General features: G+C 37.8%; 1 protein-coding gene across 14 annotated transcripts in view; it reads left to right on the top strand.

Annotated features, from left to right (window-relative positions):
* TANC1 (tetratricopeptide repeat, ankyrin repeat and coiled-coil containing 1) overlaps positions 1-23676 on the top strand; it is a 344685-nt gene that overhangs the window by 121334 nt on the left and 199675 nt on the right. For 12 of the 14 annotated variants that reach the window (XM_060177859.1, XM_060177862.1, XM_060177866.1 and 9 more), the window contains one exon: positions 15895-15972. The exons of the other annotated variants lie outside the window; for them this stretch is intronic. In XM_060177859.1, the coding sequence (XP_060033842.1) occupies positions 15912-15972 (61 nt within the window). In that variant the 5' untranslated portion in view covers positions 15895-15911. The remainder of the gene's footprint in view (positions 1-15894; positions 15973-23676) is intronic. 14 annotated transcript variants of the gene reach the window in all.

Raw genomic sequence — 23676 nt, 5'->3', positions numbered from 1 at the left:
GTCATCAAGAATGTGGCCAGTATTAGATACAAATGTGAAAACTTGACAGGAAGAAGGGAAAAGTAATGTAACCACAATGTATGTGATTGTTATGGAACTAGCCACATTAATGAGGATTGGAACTTGGGTGAAAACCTTACACAAGGGTGTATCATGTAACCCTAGTTATGTCCTCCATAGAACAAACTATGAGAAAAGTTTGGGCCACATTCAAAGACTGTTCATACTCAAATTCTAGCTAGATCTCCACAAACTTTTAGCTTCAGGAACACTAGGGCACAAATGTTGGTTTCTTTCCTTTTCTTTTTCTTTTTTTTTTCCTCCTGCCTCCAGGGTTATTGCTGGGACTTAGTGCCTGCACTACGAATCCACTGCTCCTGGAAGCTATTTTTTTTCCTTTTGTTGCCCTTGTTTATCATCATTGTTGTTATTTTATTGTTATTGATGTCCTTGTTCTTGGATAGGACAGAGAGAAATCGAGAGAGGATGGAAAGACAGAGGGGGAGAGAAAGACATGTACAGATCTGCTTCACCACTTGTGAAGCCACCCTCCTGCAGGTGGGGAGCCGAGCGCTCAAACTGGGATTCTTACGTCGGTCCTTGCGCTTTATGCCATGTGCGCTTAACCCACTGTGCTACCACTGCCCAGCCCCCAAAATGTTGATTTCTCTCAGTTCTCCTTGACTAAATCCATAATACCTATACTTCCATGTGAAAGCTTTTCTTCTATTTTTCCCTCCCACACTGCACAGGAAAGTGGGACTCCAGGATACATTGGAGAGAGGGATCTATTTGAGGTCTAGGACCATCATGTCTGTGGAAATCACAGGACTCCCAGACTAGGGCTCCAGATGATAGGGTGGCCTTACAGTGACAAGAGTCATCATTAAAGTATGCCAGTCTCTCCCATATTCATCTTTTGTAGTCCTTATTTTGATAAGGTTAGCTTTGGAGTGACTGAGGGAAGTGTAGTAGGAATTAGGTGAGGAGAGTATCGAGGTCTAAGTAGGAACTATTTCATTAGGTACTTTATGGTGACTTTTTAGGTCTTTTTACTTGCTTGCTTCATTTATTGACTCACTGAAAACTATTGTGCACTCTTGCTTTCAGGTATATATTTTGCCCTAATTTGTGGATACATGTGAACATCTGCCCTATCTCATGGGACCTGGTCTGTATCTAGGTTTTGAGGCTTTGTTAGGAAGTGAACCACCTGAAATGGAATTAAGTAGTCCTATGAGAAAGGAAAGGACTTAACCGAGTAATGAGGCTGAAGGATTGACATTCCACACCTGATGTCTCTGGACACATTCAGAAGTGAAGCATAATGAGATGGTACTCATTATATTGAATAGTTTGGGATCAGCAGATGGAGTATCAGTTGGTATGAATTGCAGGAAAGTGAGCCCCTTCCTGTAGGTTCCAGGAATGGGGGAAATAGGGGCTTTGTAGAAGAAGTGGGAGGTTCCTGCTGTCTTAGGGTTTAAGAAGGCAATAGATAGTTATTGCTATAATCAAATTATTTGGCAATTGGGTTAACTTTGAAAATCCTACTGTTATGGTTTTCTGTATCATACATGACCTCACCATAATGTATGTCCATTGACACTAGTTTTATATAGCTGTATCATATAAAGTAACACCACTGGTTTCTTCTATTCTTCCTGATCTAAGCTTTTAGGAAAGTCAATATTTCAAAGAACAAGTCATTTTTAGAAATATATAAACAATTTGAGCCCACTGTTAAAATTTCGTCTGATTACTAATTTAAAGTCTTAAGTGCTTAGATTGAAAGAACATGTACTTAGCCTATGGTCTGTGCATTAAAAACTTTGAGATATTCAAGCAATTTTTCCCCTCTTATATTAATTAAATAATGATTTATGAGACTACAAATTAATAAGAGTGTACCATTTCCACTACCAGAGGATTATGTCCCACCCCCTACCCTGCACCGCCCACCCAGTGAAGCTGAATATCTGTTCTAACCCTCCACCCAGAGATTTTTACTTTGGTGTCCTACTCCAAACTCAGTCAAATCCTGCTTTGCATTTCCCTTTCTATTCTTCTTTCTCAACTTCAGTTTATGAGTGGCATCATCTCATGCTCATCTTTGTCTTTCTGACTTACTTCACTTAACATAATTCCTTCTAGCTCCATCCAAGTTGGATCAGAGAAGGTGGGTTCATTGTTCTTAATAGCTGTGTAGTATTCCATTGTGTAAATATATCACAGCTTTCTCAGCCATTCAACTGTTGTTGGGCGCCTGGTTTGCTTCCAGGTTTTAGCATTTACGAATTGTGTTGCTATGAACATAGGTGTACACATATCTTTTTGGTATATCCCTAGGAGAGGAATTAATGGGTCATATGGAAGGTCCAGCTCTAGACTTGTGAGAGTTCTCCAGATTGCTCTTTGCAGAGGTTGGACCAATTTACTTTCCCACCTGCAGTGCAAGAGGGTTCCTTTGTCCCCACAACCTCTCCAGCATTTTTCACTGTAATTTTAGATGTATGCCATTCTCATAGGGGTGAGGTGGTATCTCAATGTTGTCTTTATTTGCATTTCTCTGACAATCAGTGATCTGGAGCAATTTCTCATAAGTTTGTTAGCCTTCTGGACCTCTTAGTTAATAGTCTGTTCATATCCTTTGCCCATTTTTTGATGAGGTCATTTACTTTTTTGTTGCTAAGTTTGCTGGGCTTTGTATATTTTGGTTATTAGTCTCTTGTCTGATGTATGGCATGTGAAGATCTTCTCCCATTCTCTATGGGTCTCTTTGTTTGGATGATAGTTTCTTTGGCTGTGCAGAAGCTCTTCAATTTGATGTAGTCCCATTGATTTCTTTTTGTTTTAGTCTTCCTTACAATTGGGTTTGTATCATCAAAGATGTCCTTGAGGTTTAGGTGGGAAAGTTTTCCACCAATGTTTTCCTCTAAGTATTTGATAGTTTCTGGCCTAACACCGAAGCCCTTGATCCATTTGGAGTGCCTTTTGTTTCTGGTGAGATAAAGTGGTTCAGTTTCATTCTTCTGCATGTTTGAACTCAGTTTTCCCAGCACCATTTATTGAACAGACCCTCTTTCTTCCATTTAATACTTCGGGCCCCCTAGTCAAAAGTCAGATGTCTATAGGTGTGGAGGCTTATTTCCGGGCTTTCAGTTCTGTTCCACTGGCCTATGTACTTATTTTTGTTCCAGTATCAACCTGTTTTGATGATGATGGCCTTATCATATAGTTTGAGATCTGGGAATGTGCCTCCACTTCTGTTTCTTTTCCTCAAGATTGTTTTAGTGATTCTAGGAGTTTTCTGGTTCCAGATAAATGATTGTAATTTTCTTCTATTATCTTGAAAAACTTGGTGAGACTTTGGTGGGTATCACATTAAATTTGTGTATAGCTCTGGGCAGAATATTCATTTTGATTTTATTAGTTCTTCCAATCCATGAGCACGGGATATCTTTCCATTTCTTGCTATCATTTTCTATGTCTTTGAATAATGACTTAGAGTTTTCAGTATATAAGTTTTACACTTCTTTAGTTAGGTTACTTCCTAGATATTTTATTTATTTTGCTGTGGCAGTGAATGGGAGTGATTTCTGGATGTCTTCTTCTTTGGATTTAGTGTTTGCATAAACAAATGCCACTGATTTTTGTACATTGATTTTGTAGTCTGACACCTTGCTATATTGCCTAGTGATTTCCAGTAGCTTTCTGCTGGATTCTTTAGGTTTTTCTATGAGAATGATGTAGGCTGTAGGTTTGCTGTATATGGACTCCACTGAGGAATTTTCATTCTATTCCCTTTTTTTTTTTTTTTTTTGTAGTGTTTTGAGCATGAATGGGCATTGGATTTTGTCAAATGCTTTCTTTGCATCTACTGAGATAATCATGTGGTTTTTGGTTTTGCTTTTATTGATGTAGTGAATGATGGTGATTAACTTACATATACTAACCAGCCTTACCTTCCTGGAATAAATCCCAGTTGGTCGTGGTGAACAATCTTTTTCATATACTGCTAGATTTGGTTGGCTTGGATCTTGTTCAATATTTTAGCATCTGTGTTCATCAGAGATACTGGTCTGGAGTTTTCCTTTTTTTTTGTTGTGTCCCTATCTGCTTTTGGTATCAGGGTGATGTTGACTTCAATTTCTTTGTCTGTGATCGGTGCATTTAGCTTCTTCAGTTCTTCCTGGTTCAGCTTTGGAAGGGTATATGTTTCTTGGAATTCTATCATTTCTTCCAGATTCTCTAGCTTGGTGGCATATAGTTGTTCATAGAAGCGTTACATGACTTCTTAGATTTCAGTGGTGTTTGCTGTGATATCTCCTGTATCTCCTGTATTTACAATTCTATTAATTTGTGTCTTCTTTTTTTTTTTTTTTTTTTAGTTAGTCTGGCTAAGTTTTGTCAATTTTGTTTAATTTTTCAAAGAACTAACCTTTGGCTCCATTGATCTTTTGTGTGGTCCTCTTATTTTCAATAATTTTTTTGTTTGTTTATCTCTGAGTTTGGTGGTTTTAGTCTTTTGTTGCTTTCCAGTTCCTTGTTCCTCTTCTTGTAAGTCTTTAATGCGTGCACTAAGGTCATTTACTTGAGCTTTTTCTTGTTCTGTAATATGTGCTTGTATGGCTGTATGTTTCCTTCTATGTACTGCTTTAGCTGTGTTCCATATGTTCTTATAGCTCATGTCTTCATTTTCATTTGTTTCTAGGAACATTTGAATTTCTTGCTTGACCCAGTGGTTATTAAGCTGTATGTGGTTGAGTTTCCAAATTTTGTGACTTTTAATAATTTTCGGTTTGTTGTTAAGTGTTAGTTTTACTCCACTGTGGTCTGAGAAGATACTTGGGATAATTTCAATATCTCAAATTTGTTGATACTGCTTTGTGGCCTAACATGTGGTCTATCCTTGAAGATATGCTGTGTGGGTTTGAAAATAATGTGTATTCCTGTTTCTTGGGTGAAGAACTCTGAAAATGTCCAGAAGGTCTAGTCTATCCATCTCTTCAATTAATTCTTTTGTTTCTTTGCTTATTCTCTGCTTAGATGATCTAAGAGTGAGACTGGGGTGTTGAAGTCTCCTACCATTACTGTATTACCACTGATGTATTTTTGTAGCTCTTTCAGTCAGTGTTTGATGTATTTATATGGGCCCTCATTGGGTGTGTAGATGCTAATAGTTGTTAAACTATTGATTGCTTGATCCTTTGATCATTATGTAATGGCCTTGCCTATCTTTTTATTACTTTATTTAATTTAAAGTCTGTTGTTTCAGAGATTATAGTGGCTGTTTCTGTCCTTTTTTGTGGTCCATTAGTCTGTATGTTCGTTTTCCATCCTTTCACTTTAAGTCTGTGTTTGTTTTGTTGAGTCAGGTGTGGTTCTTGCAAGCAGCATATGGTTAGGTTGTGTTTTCTGTTCTGTATTTCCATTCTTTGCCTTTTAATGAGTGAATTTAAGCCATTGTTATTTATTAATATTATGGATTTAATGTATTGCAGTGCCATTATTCAACAATTTCTACTGCAATTTTTATATATGGCAAGTATTATGGGATGTTCTTTTTATAGGTCTTTTAGAACCTCTTTCAAGGCAGGCTTGGTAATAGTTGCCTCTTTTTACTGTTGCTTGTCTAATAAGGTTTTTACCCTTCCATCTAGTCTGAATGAAAATCTAGCAGGGTACACTATCCTTGGTTCAAACCCTTTTCCAATGAAAGCTTGATAGATATGTTGTCATTCTATTCTGGCTTTTAGACTTTGAGTAGAGAGATCTGCTGAGAATCTTATAAGTTTTCCCTGTATGTAACTTTTTGTTTTTCTCTTGCAGCCTTTAGGATCTTTTCTTTATACTTATTTCTCTTTAATGTAAGTATGATGTGTCTTGGTTTCTTGATGTCTGGGTTGATTCTGATTGGGACGCTCTGAGCCTCTTGAATCATTTTTTTTTTAATTTTTATTTATTCCGCTTCCCCAGAGACCTACCCTACTAGGGAAAGAGAGAGGCAGACTGGGAGTATGGACTGACCAGTCAATGCCCATGTTCAGCGGGGAAGCAATTACAGAAGCCAGACCTTCTACCTTCTGCAACCCACAATGACTCTGGGTCCATGCTCCCAGAGGGATAGAGAATGGGAAAGCTATCAGGGGAGGGGGTGGGAAATGGAGATTGGGTGGTGGGAATTGTGTGGAGTTGTACCCCACCTACCCTATGGTTTTGTTAATTAATCCTTTCTTAAATAAAAAATTTAAAAAAATTTATTTATAAGAAGGAAACACTGACATAAACCATAGGATAAGAGGGGTACAACTCCACACAATTCCCACCTCCAGAACTCCGTATTCCATCTTCTATGATCCAGGGCCCATATTCAGCTTAGGAGCCTATGTGACCTCTCCATCCCTTTTGATCTGAGCTCACATTCTGTGGTCATGAGTAGGAACGTTCCAAGTTGCCCCAATTTCAGGACCCATCTTCCTCCAGCCTCCCTTCAGAGGATGGAACATTCTCTACTGTTGTTGATCCAAGTTGAGGGCAAGGTTCTATGGGGGCCCACAGAGGGGTCTGTTGTGTTGTTCCTGATGGAGATGACCGGTAACAATGGAGAGAGGGATCTATTCGAGATCTAGGCCCATCATGTCTGTTTGGGAATCTCAGGACTCCCCAAATAGGGCCCCAGCTGATGGGGTGGCCTAATAGTGACAAAAGAGTCATCATTAAAGTATGCCAGTCTTGCAGTTATTCAGCTTTTGTAGTCCTTACTTTGATAAGGTTATCTTTGGAGTGACTGAGGGAAGTATAATAGGAAGTAGGTGAGAAGGGTATCTAAGTCTAAGTAGACACTTTTATTATGAACTTTATGGTGTCCTTTTAGTTCTTTCTGCTTGCTTGCTGCATATACTGACTCACTACAGACTATTGTGCACTTTTGCTTTCAGGTATATATTTTGTCCTAATTTATGGATACATGTGAACATATGCTCTATCTCATGGAACCTGGTCTATATCTATGTTTTGGGACTTTGTTGGGAAGGGAACCACTTGAAATGAATTTAGGGAATCCTATGAAAGGAAAGGTCTCACCAGAGTAATGAGGCTGAAGGTTTGACATTCCTGGCCTGAAGTCTCTGGACACAGTCTGAAGTGAAACATGCTGAGGTGGTACTCCTTGGATTGATTAGGTTGGGATCAGAAGATGAAGTATCAGTTGGTATGAATTGAGAGAGGCATGCAGGAAAGTGAGCCCCACCCTACAGGTTCCAGGACTGGGGGAAATATAGGCTCTATAGAGGAAGCAGAAGGTTCCTCCTATCTTAGTGTTTGAGAAATCAATAGATAGTTATTGCTGTAATCAAATTATTTGGCAATCGGGTTAACTTTGAAAATCCCTTTGTTTGTATTTGCTGTATCATACACAACATCACCATAATTTATGTCCTTTGACATTATTTTCATATAGCTGTATCTTGTGTAAGTAATGCCTCTAGTAGCTTCTCTTCTCCCTGGTCTAAGCTTTTAAAAGAGTTGACATTTCAAAGACTCAACCTATGGTCTGTGCATTGAAAAATTTGAGACATTCAATCAATTTTCCCCCTCTCATATTAATTAAATAGTGATTTATATGACTACAAGTTAATAGGAGTGAACATAAACACCATTCATACCACCAAAAGACTGTGTCCCATCCCATCCTCCCCCCTCGATATCCCCTCCTCCATTGAAGCGGAACATCCTCTCTCACCCTCTACCTAGAGATTTTTACTTTGGTGCCCTACTCCAAACTCAGTCAAATCCTGCTTTGAATTTCCCTTTCTGTTCTTCTTTCTCAACTTCTGTTTATGAATGGGATCATCCCATACTCTCTGTCTTTCTGACTTACCTCACTTAACATAATTCCTTCTAGCTCCATCCCCGATGGATCAGATAAGGTGGATTCATTGTTCTTAGTAGCTATGTAGTATTCCATTGTGTATATATACCACAGCTTTCTCAGCCATTCATCTGCTGTTGGACACCTTGGTTGCTTCCATGTTTTGGCTATTACGAATTGTGCTGCTATGAACATAGTTGTACACATATCTTTTTGGTTGGGTGTTATGGAGTCCTTGGGGTATATCCCTAGGATAGAATCTTGATGTCTTTTTTGTTGTTTCAGGCTGGGAAGTTTCCCTCTATTATTTCCTCTAGCATGCTTTCTTCTCTTTCCTTTCCTTCCTCTTCTGGTAGGCCAGTTATGGGAATGTTGCTTTTTTTGAGATCATCCCATATATCTCTGCTGTTATTTTCAGTATCTCTCAATCTCTATTTCAGCTCTTACCTCCTACTTAGTTTTCTCTAGCTCATCCTCAGGCTAATCCTGTTTTCTGGTTCTGTTAATCTGCTTTCCTTTCCCTCAGCTTCCTTCTTCAGTTCAGTTAAAGTATTAGTTTTTCCTGTTAGTTGTCCTTTTAGCTCATCTGTTTCAGCTTTCAGATCTCTAATTACCTCGAGGTAGCTAGTACTTTCTTGAGGGTCTCATCTGTTGTTTCCCTGTTTTTGATAGCCTTTTCCTCAATTGCTGTCCTCATTTGTGTGATTAAAGGTTTAATTATTGTTTGGATATCGTCTTTCTTTATAGTTGCTTTTGGTTTACTTCTAATTTTTTCTGAGCTTCTGTCTTGATTCACTGTGGTAGCAGTTTTATTTGCTCTTGTTTCAATGATTTTTAAATTTTTTATTGGTGTGGTTAGTATTTTTCTGTCCTGTTGTTCTTTGGCTGTTTGTCTAGGCTACACTAGACTCTTCTCAAGTGAACTCACAAATCTCAGAAAGTATAATAGCAGCAGATGCATTTCATTAATTTCATTAATGCATTTCAACCAAAACCCATTAGCCAAGCAACACCTCCACTCTAAAAACAAAAACAAACAATACAAAAAGAAAGAAAAAAGAAAAAATAATAATAAAAAAGGAAAGGCGAGAATAGACAATTAAGAAAATAAGCTGTCAACTATGAATTTTAAAGATAGTGGGAAGAGAGAAGGAAGAGGAGAGATCCACAGGGAGAGAGAGAGAGGGAGGGAGAGAGAGACAGAATGACCACTCTTAGTCAGACTTCTACAAGATAATTCATGAATGCATGCCAGTGAATAAAAAAGAAGAAAAAAAATGATGTGAAACGAAAGATATTTTTCAGATTAACTTTAAGGAAAGAAAAAGAGAAGTGGAACAATGAGAGAGAGAAAGGAGCAAGTTCCTCCCACAATGTGTAGTATACCCAATCACCTATCAATGGAAAAAGCAGCAATAAATATAAATATATATATATATATATATATATTTATATATATAAATAAATATAAATATAAATATATATATAAATAATAAATAAATAATAAATATAAATATAAATATAAATATATTTATATATATATAAATATATAATATTTAATTATATATTTAATTTAATAATTTAATAATTTAATTTAATAATTTAAATTTAATAATTTAATTATATAATATAAAATATATATATAATAAAATAATAAACAATAAATATAAATATAAATATATATAATTATATATATTATTATATAATATATAATATTATATATATTATATAATAATATAATAATATATTATATTATTATAATATAATATTATAATATTATATTATAATAATATAATTATTATAATAATAATAATAATATACAATTAAATAAAAATCCCTAAGAGTCAGTCTGCAGAGTGAACCAATACAGATTGGCTCTACACAGCCTTGTAGCTTCCTAAACCAAGCTAAAAATAATCATTTATAAGAGGTAACTAACTATGAGGCAAACTCAAGCCTTAGTGGAGAAACACAGGTACTTTGACCCAGGCAAGAGGGAAGTCCTAATTGCTCCTGTATTCTGTCACATAGGTAGAGCTCCAGCTCCCTTCAGTGTCCTTTGAATGACACTCTTTTGAATAACAACCCCAGCTGATCCAGGAATCTTGATAAAGAAATTATCTCCATAGGAGTCCTACCTGGAGTGGTTGGTGTGGGGACTGGGAACTAGCAAAACAGAAAACTCCCAGCCAATCTCCCTTTTTCCTTTGTCCTTTTAGGCCTCTGTTTGCCAGCCCAAATATGTATTATAAGACTTTTCTTTAGTTCCTGTCTGCCCACCCAGTGCACCCCTATCCCACTACAGACTCAGAACTCCTACCCTCACCTGAACTTTGCAGTTTTGAAGCAGCTTCCCTGCACAGCTCAGGCCAGGTATTGTTTCTGACTTGCCATCTCCAGGAGTATAATTCCATACAGTTCACACCATCAGAGTTCTGTGTCCCAGTCCCTTCATTGGATGCTTCCCTATTCTTTATCCCTCTGGGAGTATGGTCCAAAATTCCTTATGAGGTGCAGAAAATGGAATGTCTGTCTGCCTTCTGTAATTGCTTCTTCACTGGACATAGGTGATGGCAGGTGGATTCATACTCCCAGCCTGTGAGAGCTTTTACCACCATTTCTTTGAGACTTGTATTCTGTTTTCCCAATCATTTTCCTATGCCCCTCCTCCAGTTTATTGGTGACTTTTTAGAGGCAATTTGTATGCCTGAGCTTTCAAGTGAGACCTAGGTTTAAGTGCCAACTTAACCTTTATTAAGTATGTAGTCTTGAAAAAAAAATGTTCATCTAAGATTCTGGTTCCTTATTTATAGAAAGGAAATTATATGATGTAATATATAATATAAAAAAACACAAAAAGGAAACAAATTACTTCATAGATGATACCTTTGAGAAGAAGTGATTATGTATGTATATGCAAACTCTTTACCTATCCTGACATAGCATGTATCATGAACATCTAGTAAATACTATTAGGATGTTGTTAACCAATATCCTCTCCTGATAATTGCAACAATAACTGAATGACCCATCCCCAGACCAGAACTTCTTTGCTATCATTATCTCTCCCCTGAGGATATTCCACTTTACCAAACAATTCTACTGGCCATCATGGACTTTTTTTTTTTTATTGTTTGTAATCATTCCATATCCAAAATTTAAGGAAAAATCAGTTCATGGAATCAAGTGACTCCCCCCCCCCACACACACACACCAGATGCCACTCCTACTCTTTCTGTACTCTTGAAGTTTTACTTCCTGTCCAGGGTTGATTTCATGGGAAACCACTCTAAGCACTCTATAAAGTATCCATATTAGTCTTGTTGCTCCAAAGTTGAAAGTGCCTAACAACTAATTAATTCTTTTATCCTTCTTGTTCTTTCTTGAGGCTGAGCATCAGAGGCAGGAGTCTAGTTTCATTCATAGTTGTCATTACCTGGTCAGCCACCTAGATTGAGAAATCAATCACCTGCTCAGAGCTGTCCTTTGAGCCATGTACATCGTTTTTCTCCTCTGTAAGGGTTAGTTTGACTATTTACTGTCAAAATACTTTTCATACCTTATATTATGAGGTATATTATAGAGAAACTAGAGGCATGAATTTGTCACTTCTTGTCTCCACCTCCTGCCCCCCCCCAGCGTTATTTTTCTCCTGTCATTTTATACTTTGTGTCAGCAGAATAGACATTTCGAATTGTGTTCAGAATGACAAACCTACTGTTCTAGTCCAGTGGAATTGTCTCTGCTACTTATTGTTCTAAAAGAGCCAGGACAAGTTTTTCCAACTTGCATTGGAGTATACTACATATTTAAGTTTACTAAAAGTTTGCCGTCTGTTTTTGAAATACAACCACTCCTTTTGAAAATTAAAGATGAATTAAAATTTCATTCATGACATATCCAAATACTGACATATCCCTGTCAGTACAAAATGTGGTATGAAATTAGAGAAAGTACTTTTTGACTACCATGAAGTGAGAATGCTTTATAGAGAAGGTAATGGTTTAATTATTATTATCATTACCACCAAAACCACTCCCACAGCACTTTTTAGTTCTGGCTTATGCTGGTGTCAGGGACTGAACCTGGTACCTTCAAGCCTCAGGCATGAAATTATGTTGCTTAATCACCTCCAGTTTTAGCTATTTTGCCTTGAATGATAAAATATCAAGTTTTGGGAGTCGGGCGGTAGCATAGCGGGTTAAGCGCACACGGCGCAAAGTGCAAGGACCAGCGTTAAGGATCCTGGTTCAAGCCCCCGGCTCCCCACCTGCAGGGGAGTTGCTTCACAGGTGGTGAAGCAGGTCTGCAGGTGTCTTTCTCTCCCCGTCTTCCCCTCCTCTCTCCATTTCTCTCTGTCCTATCCAACAATGATGACATCAATAATAACTACAACAATAAAACAACAAGGACAACAAAAGGGAATAAATAAATAAATATTAAAAATTAAAAATATCAAGCTTTTTTAATTGTAGAGTAGTATTCCATTGAATATACATAACACAACTCTTTTACCCAATCATCTGTTGATAGACATTTAGCCTGATTCCATATTTTAGCTATTGTGAAAGTACAACCTAGAATATAGGTTGTGCCTATCCTTTAGAATTACTGTATTTGTAATTACTTTAGATACATGACTAGGAGTGCTATTTCTGGATCACAAAGGATGGTCATTTGTATTTGTTCAAAGACTTTCTAGACTGTTTACCATAAGGAATACACCAGTTTGTATTCCCAACAAAAGTGTACCAAAATTCTTCTCCCCTGCTTCCCATTAACACTATGTTGTCTTTTTGATGCAGGCCATTCTCACAGATGTGAGGTTCTATCTCATTGCAGTTTTAATTTGCATTCTCTAATATAATAGATCTTTTTTTCTTCCACTTGTTTCTGGGCCATATGTCTTTTTTTTTTTTTTTTTTTTTTTTTTTTTAATATAACCACCAGTGTAAACTATGGAGCTCAGTGCCTGGATAACTCCACAGTTCCTGAGAGCAATTTTTCCCCTCTCTTTTTGATGGAGTGAAAGATTAGTGGTGGGGAGGGGGGACACCTGCACCTGCTCTGCTGCTGGTGAAGCGTCCTCATACACCCTGCAAATGGAGATTGAACAATCTGACTCCATAAGTACTTTTCTAATTTTTAAGTGTGTATTTTTTGCTAAATGATGTACCCTGAAGATTGATTTATTTGTAAAGAAAACATATTGTTTACTAGGCATCTATATATTTATGACTTAATTTTGCTGACATATTTTATAGTATTTTGCTTTTTTATTTTAATATAACTCTTAGAAGACATTTAGATTTCTTGTTACCTGATAGAAGTATACCATGGGGAGTCAGGCGGTAGCACAACAGGTTAGGCGCACATGGCACAAAGCCCAATGACCGGCATAAGGATCCTGGTTCAAGCCCCCGGCTCCTCACTTGCAGGGGAGCTGCTTCACAGGCGGGGAAGCAGGTCTGCAGGTATCTGTCTTTCTCTCCCCTTCTCTGTCTTCCCCTCCTCTCTCCATTTCTCTCTGTTCTATCCAACAACGACAGTATCAATGGCAACAACGATAATAACTACAACAATAAAATAACAAGGGCAACAAAAGGAAAATAAATAGTTTTTAAAAAGTTTTTTTTTAAAAAAAAAGTATACCATGGCCCTCTTCCAGATTCAGTGCTTGCCTTTTAGATGAACTCAAATTCTCCACACACATTCACTAAAGTAGCAGTTTAAAAAATAATTAGATCAGGGAGCCGGGGGGGGGGGGGAGGTAGCGCAGTGGGTTAAGCGCACAGGGTGCAAAGAGCAAGGACCCTCATAGGATCCCGGTTCAAATCCGGGCTTCCCACCAGGTTGCCTCCTAAGCGGTGAAGGAGGTCTGTAGGTGCCTTTCTCTCCTCCTCTCTGTCTTCCTGTCCTCTCTCCATTTCTCTCCGTCCTATCCAACAACAATCACAGCAATAACAACAACAATAATAACAGCAACGATGAACAAGGGAAACAAAAGGGAAAAAAATGGCCTCCAAGAGCAGTGGATTCGTAGTACAGGTACTGAGCCCCAGAGATAACCCTGGAGGCAAAATAATAATAATTAATAATAATAATAATAACAATTACTATTATTAGATGCTAGGTCATATTCCTTTTATATTTGAAGACTTGTTCAGAAGATGGTATAACTTTATTGTATTTCACCATGACTTTGTTCAAATTCAAAATTCCTTTTTAGTCTTTCTCTGGTTTACTTGATTATTTGCCTGGTTGCTGAGGGCCCAGAGCTTGTATTTGAGAAGAGATAGAAGGACCCTTGCTGGGAAACTACAGCTAAATTTGGATTTTGGCCCTGCTGTTACTGAGCTGTGTGATTCCTGAGCAGGCCTGCTGCCTTCTAGGGTCTCTGTTCCTTTAGCAGGAAAGACTTGGAAAAATAAATACAATCCAAATAATAAAGGTCACACTATGAGTGGTAGTGCATGATCCTGTGAGTAGTTGCTCCTCACCCCTCTTAGAGGTACCCACAAACCTCAGCCATACTTTCTGGGGCTGAGAATTTGTGTGGAATATTAAAATACCTCTACTTTAAGCATTCAGACTAAAGCTAGACAGGATTGGGCTCCTTTTTTTTTTTTTTTTTAAGTAATTTTTCATCCTTTGACCTCTTATCTTCCTTCTTGCCTCTCTACTTTGGCAGCAATCAGCTTGTCATTTGTTTTCCTCTCTTAGTATACTTGACTGGGTATGGTGGTTCAAAACCCACTCAGGTTTTTTACTGTTTGGAATTGTCCAGCCATCTCATCTGAGTTAGTGAAAGGGAGAGAGAACCAAAGGAGAGTGCTAACTGATGAAATAATGATTCTTTTGTCTGTCTGTTGTTGTAGGGGTGGTTTTATATTTCATCTTAGGCCTGGACCATTGTGTTGTTGTACACATTCAGTATGGCTCTACTTAAAAATACAGCTCATTATTTAAAGGATTGAGCTGTTATGCTCCAGGACTATTTTAGGCACACCACCAACTCAAAAAAAAATTTTTTTACCTATATATGTCATAAAAACTTATTGTAGACTGTGCTATTTTATCAGATTACTTCACAGGTGGTGGAGCAGGCCTGCAGGTATCTGTCTTTCTCTCCCCCTCTCTGTCTTCCCCTCCTCTCTCCATTTCTCTCTGTCCTATCCCACAACAACGACATCAATAATAACTACAACAATAAAACAACAAGGGCAACAAAAGGAAATAAATAAATAAATATTTTTAAAAAAAAATAATGTGTCCCCATATTGCAGTTTCACCTTTATTTTAAAAATCTAATAAAATGTCTTCTTGTTATATAGTCAGTAGCAAAAAAAAAAAAATCCTTTAGCCACTTTCCTTCTTAGCCATTATCTTTTTAATTCTCTGTTTTAATATTTTGGTGAGCTGAGATTTGGTGAGATGATGTCATATGTCATATGAGTTAGTAATGGATCTAGATTTAGCATATAAGCTTAGATGTTTGCTGATCAACAATGAATTGTTGTGGAGTTTGTTTTTTAAAAACTTTTTAGCAGAGCAATGAATTTCTGATCACCTTATTGAAAGTTATTTTAAAACGTTCATGTCTTTAGCATTTAGTTTCTCATTTTAGCTTATTCTGTGGCAGGTAATGTAAAAACTCAATGTACCTGCGGCTGGGTGATGTTGTACTTGATAGAGTAACAATGTTATACATAGGGACCCAAGTTCAAGCCCATAGTCCCTACCTGTAGTAGGGAAGTCTCACAAGTGGTGGAGTAGTGCTTCAGATGTCTCTCCTTTTCTCTATTTCAGCTTCTATCAAAAAAGAAGTAAAGGAAAAACTTGAGCTCTGATAAATGGTAGTGAGCCCTAGTGATAACCTTGGTTGCCAAAAAGAAGAAACCTCAAGGTAACATTATATTGTCCTAAGCCTTCTATTATCTTAAGTGTTTATTTGAACAAAAGTTACCTCTTATGTCAGTGTACATGTCATATTCCTATGTACCCTCCTTTTTTTCTTTTAGGAGCAAGAGTATCAAAAATGTTAAAGGCTGTGCTAAAGAAGACACGAGAAGGAGGAAAAGGAAGCAAGAAGGAAATGGGTATGTATGCAGGAATGAGTTGAGCAATGGTGAGTGTGGACAGCAAGATCTCACTCACTCCTAGTCTCACTCCCTGTCTCTCCCAGTTTAGCCATTTCTCTGACCACAGCCACTCACTCCAGAGGAGGGAGACTTCATTTAGGAATGGGGTAGAGATGTGATCTGAGTTAGAACAAAAGGCATGCTGGAGACTATAAAGTAAATTTATTTCTGAGCTTTCCTGTGAGAAGTGACTTTGATAATTGAATTTGGGTTATGAACCCAGTCCTCTCCCAGACTTTTTAAGGTTTTTAAAGTTCATAATTTAAATAGATTATTTGGATTGAGGTAGTCTTGGTTACAAACATTAAGGCATAGCAGTTGTGTCCAGGAATTTGGTTTCTAGAAAGCCTTTTCCCTTCCCCCACAAATGACTGCAGTTTATATGTTTGACCAACTGCTGACTGGTCTTCATTTTTTGAGTATCAAATTTTGCTAACAATGTGTGATCTTAGTGCCAGACTATTCATTTTCATTATGGTGAAAGCTACGTAATTTGGCTTAGATTTCATTTCACTCTGCAGAGTTCTGATATATTTGTACTCACTGTAACTCTACATTGCATTCCATGTGATCAGTTCCCCTGAGTTCATTTTGGTTACCACTAAGTATTACACCCTATTTCTCTGTTTAAAAAGTTAATGTCTGGGAGTTGGGTGTAGCTCAGCAGGTTAAGCGCAGGTGGCGCAAAGCACAACAATTGGCATAAGGATCCTGGTTCAGGCCCCCGGCTCCCCACCTGCAGGGGAGTCGCTTCACAGGCGGTGAAGCAGGTCCGCAGGTGTCTATCTTTCTTTCCCCCTCTCAGTCTTCCCCTCCTCTCTCCATTTCTCTCTGTCCTATCCAACAATGATGACAGCAATAACAACAACAACGATAAACAACAAGGGCAACGAAAGGGAAAATAAATAAATAAATAAATGAGAAAAAAAATTAAAAAAAAGAATTTGTTTTTAAAAAAAAGTTAATGTCTTGTTTGCCTGTATTATACAATAAAATATACTAGTTAAGATTGATTTCACTGAAATAGCTATTTCACTCTGTAAACTCATTTTAACCCAAAGTCATTGGGGAATATAGTTGTGCTTTTCTGAGTAACTATATATCAATTTTCAGGATTATTGATAGTTTCTATTAAAGCATAAATAAGTATGCTAATACAAAACTGTCTCTGAATTTAGTTAACCGTTAAACCTGTTATTTCTATGCATATGTAGGAGACTAAGTGGATTAGAAAAAATTTGGGGGGAATCCGGTGGTAGTGCAGCGGGTTAAGCGCACGTGGTGCAAGGACTGGCACAAGGATCCGCAAGGATCCAGGTTTGAGCCCCCGGCTCCCCATCTGCAGGGTTAGCTTTCTCTCCCCCTCTCTGTCTTCCCCTCCTCTCTCCATCTCTCTCTGTCCTATCCAACAACGATGACATCAACAACAATAATAATAACTACAACAGTAAAAACAACAAGGGTAACAAAAAGGAAAATAAATAAATAAATAAATAAATAAATATTAAAACAAAGAGAAAATTTTGGTTAAGGAGTAGGGGATATAGACTAATGATTATGCAAAGAGACTTTCCTGCATGAGATTCCAAGGTCCCAGGTTCAATTCCCCACACCAGCAGAAGCCAGAGCCGAACAGTACTCTGGCAAAAATAAAAAATAAAAAAAGGATACGCACATACAAAGAAACCCTTTTCCATTCTCTCTCCTTCCTTCCTTCCTTCCTTCCTTCCTTCCTTTTTTTTTCCTTCCTTCCTTCCCTCCCTCCCTCTTTCCTTGCCTTCCTCCCTTCCTTCTTTCCTTCCTTTTCTTTTCCTTCCTTCCCTCCCTCCCTTTCTTTTTTCCTTCTTTCTATTCCTTCCTTCTTTTATTTTCCTTCCTTTCTCTCTCTCTCTTTCTCTTTCTTTGCACTTAATCTTAGAAAATTAACCCCTAGCTTTGAGTAATTAATTAATTAAAATTGTTATTATGGGGAATTTTCAGTTTATATAATTTCTAAGGTAGGGTGGATGGAGCATTTACCCTCTGCTCATATAAGACCAACACATTCTTTTATTTTTATTTTTTATTATCTTTATTTGTTGGTTAGAGACAGCCAGAAATCAAGAGGGAATGGGAGAGATAGGGAGAGAGACAGAGATACCTACAGCCCTGCTTTACCACTCACAAAACTTTCCCCCTGCAGTTGGGGACCAGGGGCTTGAACCTGGTTCCTTACACATTGTAACATGTGTGCTCAACCAGGTGCACCACCACCCAGTCCCAGACTTAAACAGTTTTTTAGTTTTCTGAAAGTAGTCTAAAATATTCCCCCCATTTTTAGTTCATCTGACACTCATTTTAGGAATTGTACATACTTCTTTAGATGCCACTGTAATTTTCAGCATGAAGTTTACTTCAAAGATGTCTGTCAGGTTGGAATTGTCAATCAATGGGTTATTCTCAGAAGCCTGGACTCCCAAGTCAAAACTCTCTACTTAGTAACAGTCTTTATTAGTAGACTACCCATCTTTGACTAGTGCTAGACTCGTGAAAATAACAGTAGATTGATTTTTTTTAGTACCCGTCTTTTAGACGGGCCAAATAGTGAACATAGTTTATACCTGAAACAATGTGTCTATAAGGATGTGATTTTCTTTTTTAATTTTTAAATTTTTTATTCCCAGAGCATTACTCAGCTCTGCCTTATGGTGTTGCAGGGGATTGAACCTAGCTGCTTTGGAGCCTCAGGCATGAGGGTCTCTTTGCATAACCATTGTGTATCTATCCCCACCCTAAGAATGTGATTTTGAGTTTATTTTCTGCATTAATCTTTAAGAGTAGCTACTGCTTTCCTGAGTCTTTTTTTTTTTTCCATAATAATTCCCATGCTGTGAGTATTTGATAATGCAAACCAACTTGAAAAGCATTGGGATCATTTCTTGTAAACCATACAAGGTGGTATGATTTTTTTTCCCTCTTAACTAGAACCCGGTTACATTAGTTGGAGAACAAAGCAGATGGAATTTTAAATATTGATGAAGTTATGTCACAAAATGATTGAGGAAAATACTTGGAATTTGACCATTTGTATATTGAGTTCTGTGCCAACTCTCATGAAAGTAAATCATAGCTGTTTCTCTGTAAATTAAAGCTGGTTAATCTATGAGACTGCTCTGAAATTTGGGTAATATCTCCTGAAGTATGGAAAATATTTGTTCTACTGTTTCCAATTAAACTAATCTTTGTTGCAAAGACAAAAGAAAATTCATTTTATGTACTTGAACTTAAGATCATAGAAATGTAGGAAATATTAATATCTGTAATGATTGAGTTTAGGTTTTTATATCCTTTGTTGATTGTTTTTATAGACAGCCTTGAATTGTACTTTCATGTTGTACCTTTTTGAGAATTTAGAAAATATAAGCACTTAGTTTAATTTAATATTCTTCAAAACAAAGCAAGTCTTTTAAAAAAGTAGTTGTTAAAAAAACAGTTGTCATACCTCAATTCTTATCCCTAAAAGAAAATGTCATATGTATCAACTTTAAATTATTAGATGAATTTTGCCTATATTGAAGTTCAAGTTGTATGTGTATGGGGCTATTTGAAATACTATGTATACTGAGATATTAAATTATAGAAAGCTACTGAATCAATCCTAAAAAATAACACAACCTTTTTCCTTCTTTTTTTTTCTTCCCTTTTTGGTGATCGTTTTTTAAATCTAGACCACAATTAGAGCTCAGCAAAAAGTGTTTTGTGGAAGCTATAGAATAACTTTCAGAGAATGCAATAAAAGTAACTTTAAAATGCTTTTTTGATGGGGGAGTAGGAGAACATTTACTTTGCCTTCACTGTTCCACTATTGCAAATAAGTACTGTGGTTTTCTTGACCTTGAGTTAGGCCTAGGGAGTGAAAATCAGTATTAAACTTTATGATGTGGGGAGGACCAGACAAGGCATTATCCCCCCCCCACCCCACCTTATCCTTGCTCTTCTGTTAGGACTGATTTAAAATAAGCAAATGAAGTATCATATTTATAATATCTTGAGGTTTAGGATTTTTTATTTGTTTGTTTTGTTTTGCCTTTGGGGTTATCACTGGGGCTTGGTACTGGCACTAGAAATCCACTGTTCCTGGTAGCCATTTTTTCCTTTTAATTTTATTAGATTTAATACTGGTTTACAAAATAAGACAACAGGGGTATAATTCCACACCATTCCCACCACCAGAATTTTGCATCCCCATTCCTTCAATTATGAGCTACAACAGTTCTCACAAGATTGCAGATATAGGTTAACTATTATTTCTACAACTATCTGTATATATTTATATACATTTGCCCATTTTTTTCCATGGTCCTATCTTCTCTTCCTTTTCAAGCCACACTTATTACTACTTCTGAATGCCCCTCCCATTTTCCTTTCCTCTCTCTGATGTAGTTGGAGTTCAGAGCCCTCTGGTCATCTTCTTCCTATCATTACTCTCCCAGTAGGAGTATGGACCAAAATTATTTTTTGGAGGGGCCTGGTGATAGTGCAGTGGGTTAAGCGCACATGGTGCAAAGTGCAAGGACTGGCTAAGGATCCTGGTTTGAGCCCCCAGATCCCCACCAGCAGTGGAGTTGCAAGCGGTGAAGTGATGTACAGATGTCCCCTCAGGCTAGTGCCAGTTTTCTCGAGAGTTGGGACATTCTCGGAGCACCTGTTCCGCCATGTTGTCCCCTCAGGCTAGTGCCAGTTCCCACAAGAGTTAATAAGATATTCTCGAAGTGCCCTTCCCAACCAATCCTGTCCCGGCTCATCACTCCCGGTTTTTGCCCTATAAAGCCCTTCTTCTTCCTCCTCTCTCTTGCCCGTTTTTCACTTTGGTGATTAGATGCAGGCAAGGTTGCTGCGCGAGGAGGCCATTTTAGCTAGCTCCATGTGGCCCGAACCACTGCGCTCTCACCCAACTCTGAGGTGCCCGCATGAATAATTGTGTTCCCTCTCTGCTCCGGATCTCCTCCTTCTATCTTTCCTCTGCGTCACAGCCAACAGTGAAGTAGGTCTGCAGGTATCTTTCTTTTTTCTTTTTTAAAATTTTTAATTTTTTATTGGATAGAGACAGCCAGAAATCTAGAGGGAAGTGGGTGATAGGGAGACAGACAGAAAGATACCTGCAGCCCCGCAAAGCTTTCCCTCTACAGGTGGGTACCAGGGGCTTGAACCTGGGTCCTTGAACATTATAACATGTGCGCTCAACCAGGTGCACCACCACCCGGCCCCAGGTGGTGCCTCTTTCTCTCCCCCTTTCTATCTCCCCCTCCTCTCTTGATTTCTCTCTGTCTTATCCAGTAGCAAAGCCTTCAATAACATTGACAACAACAAGGGCAACAAAAATGGGAATAAATGGCCTCCAGGAGCAATAGATTCATAGTGCAGGCACTGAGCCTCACCAATAACCCTGGAGAACAAAAGAGGGGTACAGAAGGTGGGAGCTCTGGTTTCTGTAATTGCTTTTCTGCTGGAAATGGACATTCGCAGGCAGATCTATACTCCCAGCTTGTTTCTTTCTTTGCCTAGTGGGGTAGATCTCTGGAGAGGTGAGGTTTTGGGGATACATCGGTGAGGTCATCTGCCCCAGGGAAGTAAGGATGGAATCATGACAGTATCTGTAACTTGGTGGGTGAAAGGCAGTAAGATAGAAAGCAGGACAAAATGATTAACGAATAGGAACCAAAAAGTAGGAATAGAGCAGATGAGAAATAGGGCCTTAGGGTGAAAAGAAGCGAGGAGGTCTAGTTTAGGTATGTTCCTATGGGCCTATGACTTTTGTAAGTTTTGCTTGAGTTTGATAACTAATATGGAGTTGGACAAAAATATTATCTAAGAAGATGGTGTCATTAGGGCTGGAAAGTTGGGTTAGGGCAGAGAGTAGATCCCAATCTTGAAGAAAGCATATGAATAAGAACCCTTCTTATTCTCTTTAAAATTCTCATTTCTCTTAGTCCTGAAACCTCTTGGACTGTGCCCATATTTCTTGATATTTCTTCTCTCTGATTCTTTAATGTCATACAGCCTCTGTTGACCTCAATCAGTGCTACCAGTGCTACTATGCCATGCTATGCTGCTACTAACTTTTTACTGTGGATTGTCACCAGAGACACCAAACCTGAGATACTAATTTCCTAGCTCCTCTAATTTGGTGAGATCTTTCGTAACAAATGGAACTACCTAATTCCATTTCAAATGGCACATCATCTAACAAAGTTATAAATACTAGATACAGGCTAGGGTTTAGAGTACTGAGTACTGCTTTTAGGGACCAGACAGTGGCACATCCTGTTAAGTGCACATACTACTAAGCACAAGGACCCACGCAAAGACCTGGGTTCAATCCTCTACCTCCCAACTGCAGTGGCAATGCTTCATGAGTGGTGAAGTAAGTCTGCAGGTGTCTATCTTTCTTTCTCTCCCTCTCTATCTCCCCTCCCCTCTCAGTTTCTTTCTGTACTATTAAATAAAATAGAAATTTTTTTAAAAAGGAAAGAATGACCACCAGGAGCAGTGAATTCATAGCACTGTCACCAAGCCCCAGCAATAACCATAGAGGCAAAAAATAAATAAATAAAATTACTGATTTTAAAAATGAAACAATTACTGCACTTGGAGTATTCTGATATTAGATCTAGACCTATTAAGTGTTGAGTGTTTATATGAGCAACACAGTATTTTTTTTCTTCTGTGGCAGTATTGTGTAGAAAATGAGTAAGAAAAAAATATATATTGAGGGAGCTGGCAGGGTGACACAGCAGGTTAAGTGCACATGGCAGAAAGCACACAGACCAGCATCAGGATCCTGGTTCAAGCTCCATCTCCCCACCTGCAGGGGTTCGTTTCACAGGTGGGGAAGCAGGTCTGCAGGTGTTTCTTTCTCTCCCTGTCTCTGTCTTCCCCTCCTCTCTCCATTTCTCTCTGTCCTATACAACAACACCGACAGCAATAACAACAATAATAACAACGACGATAAACAATAAGGGCAACAACAGGAAAAAATATATATATAATAGCAGAAACTTAAGCATATTCAACCCCAAAATAAACATATTAGTGTTTGATTGAAAAAAATAATAATCTGGGTGGGGAGATAAATAATAGTTATGTAAAAGACTTTCATGCCTGAGGCTTTGAACACCAAAGTCAATTCCCTTTACCACATAAGCTGGAGCTATGTAATGCTCTAGTTAAAAAAAAAAAAAAAGTAAAAACCTTTTACTGAATAAAGAATTGCTGTATTCCTGAATGCAAAAATTAATCATTTTGTTTATTTATGCTTTTAAAAGTATTATTTTAATATTTTATTTAATTTACTTTTTATTGGGGAGATTATTGGTTTATAGTAGATACAGTTGTTGGTACATTTGTAAAATTTCTCAGTTTTCTGTAAGATTCTCTCACCTCCAGTCTAGGTCCTCCTTTACCATTATGTGCCAGCACCTGAAAACCCCCTACGCACCAAGTTCTTTACTTTGGTATAATACATCAAATCCAGTCCTCCAAGTTCTACTATGTATGTCCCCATTCTGTTTTTCTTTTTTAATTTTATTTAATTTATTTATTTATTGGATAGAGACAGCCAGAAATCAAGAGGGTGATAGAAAGGGAGAGAGACAGAGAGACACCTGCAGTACTGTTTCACCA

The sequence above is a fragment of the Erinaceus europaeus genome, chromosome 18 (genome assembly GCF_950295315.1).
Source record: "Erinaceus europaeus chromosome 18, mEriEur2.1, whole genome shotgun sequence".
Taxonomy (NCBI): domain Eukaryota; kingdom Metazoa; phylum Chordata; class Mammalia; order Eulipotyphla; family Erinaceidae; genus Erinaceus; species Erinaceus europaeus.
Note: the sequence above shows the minus strand (reverse complement) of the source record. Positions and strands in the feature narration are given on the sequence as shown.